This window comes from Thermobia domestica, chromosome 10, assembly GCF_964235325.1.
Source record: "Thermobia domestica chromosome 10, izTheDome1.hap1.1, whole genome shotgun sequence".
Taxonomy (NCBI): Eukaryota; Metazoa; Arthropoda; class Insecta; order Zygentoma; family Lepismatidae; genus Thermobia; species Thermobia domestica.
In genome coordinates this window covers 196,725,013-196,737,410 of record NC_137463.1, presented here as the reverse complement: position 1 = coordinate 196,737,410, position 12,398 = coordinate 196,725,013, and the positions used below count along the sequence as shown (strand labels likewise).

Genomic DNA, 12,398 nt, shown 5'->3' with positions numbered 1-12,398 from the left:
ATCAGGGGCCACAAAATTTTTGAACGGCCCCTAAATCGAGTTTTTGTATTTTCTACTGAAAAACCACATCATACTGAGTTAAGTGATAGTTTGCGTTTGGCTACACTGAATGTAATTCTCCAAATATAAGGCTCAAAGAAAATTTTTGATTGAAATATATTGGATCTTTTGATCCAAACAGTATTTTAAAACCAATGACAGTTGAACATAATTAATAAAATCTTTTGTAAATATTATGGTTCACTTAGTTGAATTCTTTCATTATTATTATTATTATTATTATTATTATTATTATTATTATTATTATTATTATTATTATTATTATTATTATTTGAGTTTCCTGTCATTGATGTATTAAAAAGCATCATTATTTAATTTATTTATTATTAGTTTTCGACTTATTCTTAAACATTACATTATTGCTGAAGTTTGTAGCTGGAGAACGGAATATATACCTAGGGTAGTAATAACAAAATGTGTCTTTGTTGAAAATCATACAAGTATTTCATTATGTTTCGTTATTTATGGTCCTCTTTGTACTTTATAAAAAATCGATTTGCAAGAAAGTCAACATTCTCTTTGCTGTGTAGTTAATAAAAATGCATAAATGAGAACTCAAAACATATCAACAAAATAAAATAAAAAGTTATTAAAATCTTGCTGGTCATTCTCTTAACCCGGAAACGGTCGACATGTGAGCGCAGAGCTCACCCTTGTTTATGTTTTTGTTTAATAGCCGCCCTCGTGATGTTACAGACCACAGGCGCCGTCTAACTGTCTCTTGATGTGTCTAGTATGTGGAAGTGAAGTGTCACCTTTTCATTCTCTTTATCTGGAGTAGGGGTTGGCGTCATTTATGTGACTATGTGTAACTTGTGAGCGCCACGCTTACCTGTTAACCGAGTGATATTTTCGAGATCATGAGCAACAACAAGCAGCAGATTTAGCTGTAACTTGAAAAAAAAAATGTATGATGTGCTATCCGTGAAGTGCCAATCTGTGGGAAATGCCTGTCAGCATTTGCTGGAAGTGTAATAAGTGACATCAAGACAGTGATGAGGCATGGAGCAGAACAATGTCTTATTAGAAATACCTATGTATCGAGACATAAGCAAAGTGTTTATACTAAAATATTTATATCTTTCCTTTCATTAGAAATTTCAATCTTAAAATATGAATAGTATGAACATATGAAGAGCATATGCTGAAAACCCGCTCTGATTATGTAAATATTTTTTAAAAACGTGTATCTTGTGTGATAATGGTAATAAAAATGTAATTTTTAAGCAATAATAATGATCAACTAATGTGTTGTACACAGAAATGAACAGATACAGAAATGATTTGATAAAAGAAACTTTGACAATAAAAGTAGATATAACTTAAATCAGAAATGGTTTTATGAACGTATTTTAATTTTATTTGAGATAATAATTTTAATAATAATAATAATAATAATAATAATAATAATAAATCACAAAATGTCAATATATAGAAATATGTTCAAAATAAATTCCACATAGAGTCATAAACAACTATAAAAACTATTATATTGTAAGCGAGCGCCGACCTCATCAGTCGACCGCTCGCGTCACAAATTAACACTCGACCGTTCCCGGGTTAAACATAAAATGAGTGTGTTCTCATATTAAGTTAATACTCTCGTTCTGCATCTTACCATTACAATATCCATGGCTTGATTTAGCACATGAAGAGCATGTGTATTCTTTCCATCACTTAAAAAAACTCCTCCAGCCTCCAGGAGAAAATGCATTAGATCATCAGTGAATCCTAAAAGTAACATATATCATATATGTTATAATCATATATTATACATATATCATATATATATATATATGAGGCATTGGATGGCAAAGCGGCATAACTCATTTTTTTCTCAAAAATGAGAGTAAGTCATTTCCGTGAACTTGAAATCGTAACTTGTTGGATGGCAAAGTTGCGTATCTCAGAGTTGAAAGACCAGGCCATAGACTAAAAGATGGCAACACAAAGAAGCGATTTTGTCCGCTTTTTCTGTATTGTTTCTAATAAAAGTCTGAACATCGCACAATGTCTCAAAACTGAGTTAAGCCACTTCGCTATCCAACGCCTCATATGTTATATTATCATATTAACTTCTTAACATTATCCCGTCATTCATATAATTTTAAATGTTATATTTAGAAAATACATTTCTATTTACGAAAGATTTAAATGAACTATCATTCTACTTCCAGATTCCTGTAATTTCTGAATTTTCTTTAAATTTCCAAGCTTTCGACTCTCCTCTGGAGTCTTGGTTACGGAGATTAAAAACAGAAAGAAAAAGAATAGAAACATCAAGGAATAAAAGTGGAACGGATTTATCAAGGGAAGAGCAGTGTTGTACGGCAACACGTTGTAAAGTGCGTCAGTAATCTCCAGATGTAGATGATGCAGACTAAAATATGGAAGAGTCAATTTGTGCGCCTTTCTTTCCTTGTTGGAAAATTGCCAGCTCATGTTGGTGTCTCTGTTGTTATGCCAATGCTGTGCGAATTTTGTTATTATTGATTCCCTTTTATCACTTAACCATCCCTTGTCTAAAATCAATTTTAATTTTCTTAAATGAATAAATACATTTTCAAATACAAGTCTCTCTACTTCATTTTTGTTTCTTAATAAAATTTTCGAATCCTCTGCCTTGTGTATGTACTTCTTTTAGATATTTCAATAAACCGGTCACCGAACTTTCCGCTTTTGAGTTTCTAATGTGCACCTTAACCAGGACTTTTACATATCTTTTCATTTTGCATATATAACTTTCATAAATACCCGAATTTTCATTGGGATCAGTGTAATAACTTTTAATTGGATAATGTTCTTTTCCACTTTTGTAGGGTTTTAAGGCTGTACGAAAAACCGTATTGTGTATAGATTCTATTTAATGCAGTTGTCAATCTGGAAAAAATAGGCAATCCAACCGATTTTTTAAAAAATCTTTTATGGTTTCAGGTTTATCGGAATTTAAATTCCTTTTAGCCGATTATACCAATTATTTAATAATGAAGCTGGCTACCCATTCAAACTACCCAGCTTCATCAGGTATTCAATGTCTATCTGTAAATCTTTTTTTAAGGAATTAAGAGGAAAAGAAATTCTTCCGAATGTTAGCTTTAGTACCGCTGAATGTTATATTATAATGACTGTACTGTGTACCGGCTGTGGGCTTGTGGTGGACACTGGTGATGAATTTATTGTTATGCTTTTTTATATTGCGGTCTAAGTACGTAAGACTGCCGTCCTTCTTTTTCTCTACGGTGAATCTCAAATTGTTGTGAATATTATTCAATTCATTTTATTAAAAGAATTGAACAATATTCACAACAATTTGAGATTCACCATAGAGAAAGAGAAGGACGGCAGTCTTATTGTGAATCAATGCAGTTGTAATGCAGTTGTGAATCATCTTTGCCGCCAAGTGAACTTTGTGGTGGACAAACACCGTGTGCGTGGGTTTCCTCGGGGTTCTCCCGTTTCCTCCCACTTTCTTTATTCCACCATTTCATTCATTACTCATCATCACCGTCTCCTTTAGCCTAACCGGCATAACCGTGGGACGTGAAACTCAAAGATTTCATTTCATTTTCATTTTCATTACAAGAAAAGTACATTGACAGCATGTCTATAATATCGAACTGTCCTGAATTTTCTTTAAACTTCCAAGCTTCCCTGAAGTCTCGGTCATGGAGATTACTGAAAACAAATAAATAAAATGGTATAAATCAGCTTAAAGGAAATTCAAGTTCCGATAAACCTGAAACCAACATAAAAGATAAAAAATGAATTGGATTGTATATTTTTCCCAGATTGACAACTGCATTAAATAGAACCTATATATAGTACGGTTTTGGTACAGCCTTAAAACACCAGAAAACTTTGGTAAAGAATATTACACAGTTTAAGACTTATTACACTGATCCCAATGAAGAATCGGAAATTTACGAAATAAAATGCAGTTGCCAAGAAAGATATATAGGCAAAACGAAAAGAAATCTAAAAGTGCGACTAAAGGAGCATATTAGAGATTCAAAAGCAAAAATTGTCTGTAAATTAACTAGTTCTAATAAGAAATTCTAAACGTTAAATATGTGAAAGTGAATGCAACAATAGTTTGAACGATATGAAAATTCTTATGCATCCTATGTGCGAGCACCGTAACACAGAATCAAAACAATCATGTAGAAAAACGTTAACCTATACGCCATTGTGTACCATGTTTTGATACACACCATTAACTACGTAGTTCACAAGTACAAGTAATAAGATTAAGAATTTATTTGAGGGTAGTTTAGCTAACAAGGTAAGTACATGAATTGTCAGCAAGAACATACGTACATTATCGCAGGAAGCAGTTGAGGAACTGACAAATCTGAAAGAAAGCATCTAACTTTAGATTAACTTTACCCTGAAAGGATGCGTCGAACAAAATCCGGCAACATATCTAACATTACATAAAGGTGCATGTAAAATCATGTATAACCGGTAAAAGTCAAACAATCAGGGGTGTCACCGTACCTAGATTACTTCAAGAAACTCTTGAAAGAAGGGGCAAAAGTGTGATGTTATTATTCAGTTAAGTGTAGGACGTGACGAAAAATCTGCACCAAAGTGCTGGTGCAGTGCAGTACTCTTATTTTGTTATACAAATAGATTGAGTATTGATCAAGATATGAGCCTGCATTTGTAAATGGATTTAATTGTCAACATGAACAAAAATATGTGATAAAAAACAGGTACTTTCTAATTTCTCAGTTGATACATAACAACTTAAATTTGTTTCTTTGTACTATTTTGATGCTACTGAGTATCAGTGAACAACTGATCGTTGTACAAATAAGTCAAATTAGTGAATAATGATCTAATACAAATGAATAAAATTAATCAGCGAATGGGCATTCACACATTAACTACAAATTTCAGATAAACAGAGAACGAGGGACATGTTGCCAAAGTGTCCGTTAAAATACTAATCTTGAAACATGATTATTATAAAAAAAAATAAATGAATAAAGTAATGTCGATGTTCTTACGAGAAAATGAATTCAGCGACGAAAATAATAAACGAGCAATTGGCCTATAAGAAACGTCATTGTCAGCCACTTCTATGGAAGAAAGCGATGCGACCCAATCATAATATGTGCCTTCGCTAGTAAAGAGTCTATAGTAAATTACTTAAGTTCTAAAAAGTAAATTAGTTAAGTTTTAAAAAAATATGTGAATAAAATTCCTCAAACATTAGCAGTAATGTTAAATGCTATTCAAAACGTTAATACCTTGTGATAAATCTATCGGTGGAGAAAAATATGCGTACTGCGATGCAGCAGTAAAGAATATACTACAGAAATATCTTTGAGCTCATTATGACAATTGGTACTGTCGGATTTTACCACAGTATCATGAATCATCAGAAGAATAAAATATTACAAAGGAAAACTTTCCGAAGGTGAGCCGTTCAGTAAAGACTTATCAAAAAGACTCACCTGGACGGAGTAGTAATGTTTGAAATGCAAACATGAAGATATGTAGAGAAAATTAGGAAACTTAGCTAGATAGAGAGAGTTTAGAGTTGAAGCTTTGTACAGTTGAAGCTTTGTACTGTCGAAACAATAACAGTTATTTGAGACACTACGTGGTGAATGGTATCAAGTGTAACAGAATATCATGGATGATTTATTGCATATTATTCCACGTATCTTTGAACTTTATCTGCTATCAAACCCAAAACAATTATTTAAAGCACTATGTGACAAATGGTATCATGTGTGACAGGATATCATTGATGATTTATTGGATATTAGGCCACGTAGGATTGAACTTTATGTGCTGTCATACCAATAACAATTATTTCAGGCACTAAGTGACGAATGGTGTCAATCACGTTAGATTGAACTTATGTGCTGTCAAACCATAACAGTTATTTAAGATACTATGTGACGAATGGTATCAACTATAACAGGACACCATCGATGATTTATTGGGTAACATTCCACGTAAGGTTGAAGCTTTATGTGCTGTGAAATCAATAATAGTTTGAGTCTTTCTGTGACGAATGACGTCAAGTGTAATAGGATATCATCAATTATTTAATGAATACTATGCCATGTAGGGTTGAACTTTAAGTTTTGTCAAACCAATGATAGTTATTTGAGACACTCTGAGACGAATAGTATCTAGTGTTAGGATATCATCATAGATTTGCTGGATACTATGCCACACAGGGTTGAGATTTGATATGCTGCCAATCCAGACTCCACCAAACAATAAGTCTGCATCTCGAATGGTTTCTTCTGTGCACTGACACGAAGCGATGATCATAGATTTATCGATAGTCGGATATATATAGTTTCTTATCAGAGTATTGTAATTTACAACATAAGAGTGAGATGTAAAATAGCTTTACTAGTATTGTTTAATTTTTAAAAGCATAAAAGCATTTTAAAAGCTACACAACTTTAGGTTACTCACACTTCATGCAGTAACAAAATGCAATATATACTAAAAACTTTAATTATAGATGTAAATATAGCAAATTTTTACCAATATAGACTCAGCGTAATAACAAACTCTATGTTCGAATTACTGGGAAGATTTTCCGGGTGTTAGAGGGTAAATTTTCTTCTTGAAATGTTATCACAAAATTAACGGAATTTGTTCCTTTAGCTCTGACGTTGCAGGGGAAAATGCAAACCCTAAGGGAAACAGGGGTGATTTTACCAGGGATGAAAAGCAGTTCCACATAGCTTTCTTAGTCGTACAAAACTGACTCTCCATGATCGTTATCTCTAATGTTTTCTGGGAAGTTTACCAAACAGACGTTTATTGTGGTAAAAATTTATAATTTCAGCTTCCAGCTCTTCTGTGTGATGATCTCCCAGGTCATTGATTTTTGACAAACATTGTGTGAGGAAAGGATTTCGTGTCTTCTGTACTTATCGCAGATTTATTTTCAAATTGCAGGAAGTATTTTCTTTTCTGAATATTTAAAACTCAATATAATTCCGACCATTATGAAGAGGTCACTAAAATATTACGGAAAGAAGAAGACTGCTCTTGTCCATATCTGAGAGTGTGTGCGTAAATGGGAGGGTTCTGTTCCTTAATAATACATATATTATTGTCGAGACAAAAAAAAAAAAACTGTAGGTATTATGGAGGTGTTCGTGAAGGGTGGATTCACTGTAGCTAGTTTACGCAAGTTATACCGTATAAAGGTGCTAGACGGAATGTATTTAAGAAGCAACAAAATTAAAAAATAAAATAAAATAACCTTACCAATCTTCGTTGGAACTGTTTTCCAGATTAAATTGAATTGTAAAATCTTTAAAATTTGATATTCTTTTCGACACTATAATTGAAATGTATGTATATAGGTTTATATAAGAATGTAACTTAAAATAATATAACAAATATCGGGAGGTGACTCCTGACACCGAGATAAGCAAAAAAAGAAAAAAAGAAAAAAAAGAAGAAGAAAGATCCTATGAACATATAGAATATTGGGCATATTGGGAGAGATTACGAGGGCCGAAAGTATGAGAACAGTAAGTTCGAAGTGGTAAATATCGACGTGCAGAGAGACACAAACGTACGTTCTTTGGGCACATCACAGGAGACGTTTAAACTGTTCGTCATGGACAGGAATGCATGCATAACAATACCGGATCATGGATTGGCGAACCCGTTCGAAGATATCTGGGTCATGGCGAACAGATATACAGGAGTTATGAATACACTGTTCTAAGTCGTTGACATCGTTGTTGGATTAGCATACATCACAATTTTCATATATCCCCACACATAAAAATCCAGTGGATTCAGGTCCGGAGACCGGGCAGGCCAATGCACTGGAGCACCGATCCCGAGCCAACGTCTTGGGAAGTTGTTGTTCAACCACCAGCAGACATTCACACTGAAGTGTGAGGGAGCCTCATGCATGTACCACATTCTGCACCGAATTGGTTAGGGGAACATTTTCCAGTAATTCGGGCAGTGTATCTTTCAAGAAGGTCAAATACTGTGCTCCATTCAGTCTTCCGGGTAGCATGTATGGGCCGATCAGTTGATTATGGACAATATCACACCATAAATTGTGTCCGAATTGATGTTGATCATGCGTGACAACCATACCATGGGAATGTGCATCTGCCTATGTGTGTGTGTTATGCATGTTGATGATATCATCCCTTTCAAAAGTGGCTTCGTCAGTGAAGAGTATTGATGCCTGAAACAGCATGATAATAGTGGTCTGTTGAATGAATCATTGGCAGAATGCTTCATGTAGTTGGAAATCCAATTCTGTCAGTCCTTATATCCTTTGCAGGTGATATGAGTACAAGGCATTTTTATGTAACGCATCCCACATAGTCATGTGACTAACATCCATTTTACGCCTTAATTTCTTCGATTTATTCCTTTTTCATTGTCCACAGCTTCTACCATACGTTTGTCCATAATAGGTGTTCGTACAATGCGCCGATAAATTGCTTCAAACATCTTGTATGACGGTTGGCGTCTGTTAGGAAAAGCCTTTAGAGTCATGCTGCTTTACGTGCATTGCAATCTACACGACCGTACATGAGTAGAATGTCGGCCTGTTCGCGGTTTGAATAACGCACCATGTTTTAGTGGAGTACTGCCATTTGTTCTTTCAGCACCTGCAGCACATAGAACACAAGAGCCACCTGTATATGTAACAGACCAACTACGTATTGAAAACTAGCACCAGCTCTAGACTTTCTAGACCACAATTTTTAGGTTTAATGCTTTTCGATATCTACCACTTCGAACTTAATCTTCCCGCGTTTTCGGTCGTCGTTGACTCTGACAATATACTCTATATGCTGTATATTCATAGAACCTTTTTGCTTATCTCGGGTCAAGAATCACCTCCCGACATTTGTTACATTAAGTTACGCCCGATATATATATATATATATATATATATATATATATATATTGTTGAGTAATAATATATAATTAATCTTTTCCGCTGTTAATTGAAAAGAAGATTCATCTTCACTTGAATCAGTCATTTGAAAAGATCTCGAGTCAGAAAATAGCTAGTTTGCATTGAGTGCATCTTTTGGTGTTACCAAATTGCTCTAAACAAGTTGTTAATCTCGTACAATGACAAGAAAACTCTACTTTTTCAAACAAAGGTCGATCATTTCATGTCTAGCAGGCCGTCGAAAAATTAAATAGTTTTTTTTTTTTTTTTAATTTCTTTCACAACTTTTTACAACTTTACTTTTCTGACTTGCTTGTAAGAATTTCAGTCCTCTTGAAAGGAACTGCTAAAACCACACCTTTTCAACATGAAAACAATGTTCTTTGGCTTCGATGCAAATTGTTCCATTCCAATTAGCTACATAATAGAACTCTATCAGAAACTAAAAGAAGATACAGTCATGTTAACACTAATATAGAATCATATGTGTATAACATTCATCTTTAATTTATAAGAATATAGGGCTTCTAACCAAACAGGGACGTAAATAGGGGATGGGTCGTGAGGGTTCGAAACCCTCCCGAAATCCTGACTTTTCTGTAAATTTAGTATAATTCTAGGCGTGATTTTAGAAATTGTAATATAATTTATACTCATATTGAACTTGGATCCCTCAAAGAAAACTTTCGAATCTCCTGAAATAAATTTCTGCGTACGTACGTGCCTGTAAGTAACAATTTTACGCAAATTCAATAACGTGTTCTGTACATGACATAATATATAAACTATTCAATTTGCATAATTTAATTTATAATAAGATCTATACAAATACAGGATGAGACAAAATTATTTGAGCAATTCCAGATCTTTAGTATTAAATCTGTAAGGAATATTTTAACAAAATGCTTATTCATACAGCAACTAGAAATATTTTATTTTAACGTTTTACACAGGTGTGGAAGATAAGAAATCGTTCACTACACAAACACTAACCACAAAACTAGTTCTTCACAAATGCTACGTATCTAATCATCTATCGATTTTGGTTACCGCGCAACAGAAGTTTGACTTTAAGTTGCCTAGATCACTGAGTAAAAGAAATCTGTATTTTGTCTTTAATAAATTAGTTACAGGGTGATATCTGAGGAACCCAGTTGCCATGTCGACCTGGTAATGGTCAGAAGGCACATAGCCTATCACAAACTATATTGTGGCCGATAGTGAAAATACATGAATAACAAATTTGAACAAATACATTGTTAGGCTTATAAAATGTATTTTATTTCACTTGCTACATTAATTTTCAGAAGTTGTTAAAAATCATTTTGGGGATTTAGGATTTAGGTTTCTAGGCTTTCGTCATCTATGGTCATGTCAGCCCGTCACGTATGAAGGATTACGTTACTCGGTGAGCACACTATCCGGGAAAAGAAAGAATTGGGAAGAAAGGAAGTGGCCTGAGACCTATATGTTAGCCCTGGATTACAAACCATTTGTAAATTTTACGAAGCAACATATCCAAAATTGTTGAATTCGCTGAACCGCGAATGCGCGGACCGCCTCCTTCCCAATACCTTCCTAGCTCTTACAGCAGAGGCTAGTTTTGGTTTTACAGCCGTGTCAGTCAGTTTTATCATGCATATTTTGAAGGTCTAGTCGTAATTTTTACGAAAGGTTTGTAACCACGTTAGTATTTTTTTTTTTTTTTTTTTTTTTTTTACAAATTTTGACAAATCTACTTTCTTGTTTTAACATTTTTAACATTAACATTAAACAGTGGAAAGAGTTGTGTCATATTATTGTAACTGACGTTGATGGTGAAACTATGGGTGAGAGTGAGGAAGACCGTGAAAATAATCAAATAAGAATGTTGTTGGATATCTTCTGATGAAGGCTCTAGTAATACTGCTAATGAAGCGCATCCACATCACTAACCCTATGGCACACCCGCCACAAGAAATAAGAAAAAAACTTACTTTTACTGATCATCAAGGAAAAGGAGAATGACAACACATTTGTGTAAGCATTTGAGGAAGGCGATTTGTGCTGAAACTAGAGCTGTGTGTTGAATGCTGAGTGACGAGGAAAAATGAAAAAGTTTGGAATGACAACTTTCAAGTTTGCACCTAATTACTTTTTTCGAAGTTGATATGATATAAAGTGCTACGATTTTTAGTTGCCTTGATCCTTTTACTTTAGTTATATATTATTGTAATATCTATAAGACAATTTTCCCACATAAATATAACTATATTTTCATGACGTCATATTTGCAATTCAAGTATACAGCTAGCAAGTTATATACATAACTTTTTACATGTACTTGTTCAATAAAGTATTCCAAAGGCATCCAATATTATTGTCCATATAATTCTATAAACAAGCCCATTTTTAGATTTAAAAAATAATAATATATACAGAAATAATAAAAAGACTAAAATTGAGTCGTAAATTTTACGAATGGTTTGTAACCCGTAGGCAAAAAATAAGGTTTGTAATCCAGGATTAGGTACCATCCCGGCATTTGCCTCGTGTGAATGAGGAAAACACAGAAAAACCTCATTCAAGATGGCTGGCCTGTAAAAGCTTTTTATAATTTTTCGACCGAGTGTTCCCACCAGGAATCGAAGCCGGGACCGCTTGCAGCGAAAGCGAGAGCGTGAGTGACTACGCTACACGGGGCCATTAAATTCCTTTTGATTCGTGGTAATGTCCCAAAGATAAAATACTTATCTTTGATAAAACCTTGACTAATTTTATAAATCCCTCTGAAATTTTGTTCTTTTGTAGCTTTTAGACAAAAATTCTTGTTTCTTTATCTAGATAACCTCAAAAGGAAAATTTCATAAGAGGAACTGAAAAAGGCGAAGAAAGCAAATGAAGAATATTAAATTATCTTATCACTTATAATATTTCCTCTAAGGACATCTGAAAATTCGTCATATTGCTGCAGGTATAGATTCCAGTTTCTTCCTAGCTTACTAAATTAATTACTTAACTTCCTTAAATTACATACGAGGGGCAGTCTAAAATTTCCCGGAATTTCGCTGTAACAATTTATTACAATATAGGTACCATATTCACTAAATCGCATTCAAAACAGGCTCCCTTGGAACATATACACTTGTTCCACTCCTCCTGCCATTGCAGGAACCATCGCTCAAAGTCCTGTTTTGGTGTGTTCCGAAGTTCAGCCATCTCGTTGGTTTGGATGTTTTCTTTGCTGGCAAAACGGTTATCTTTGAGACCCTTTGGGATCTTGGGGATTATTATAACTAGTGTTATTATTGCATCGTAATGTCGTCCTCTAATACAACGTGCTGTATTTTTGCCAAAAAAACTATGTTCGCGGCACTGAAATAGAGATTATTATTATTATTATTATTATTATTATTATTATTATTATTAT

General features: G+C 33.9%; 1 protein-coding gene across 6 annotated transcripts in view; it reads right to left on the bottom strand.

Moving 5' to 3' along the window:
- LOC145662923 (adenylate cyclase type 10-like) overlaps positions 1-12,398 on the bottom strand; it is a 93,516-nt gene that overhangs the window by 20,316 nt on the left and 60,802 nt on the right. For all 6 annotated transcript variants that reach the window (XM_081728930.1, XM_081728932.1, XM_081728934.1 and 3 more), the window contains one exon: positions 1,679-1,791. In XM_081728930.1, the coding sequence (XP_081585056.1) occupies positions 1,679-1,791 (113 nt within the window). The remainder of the gene's footprint in view (positions 1-1,678; positions 1,792-12,398) is intronic.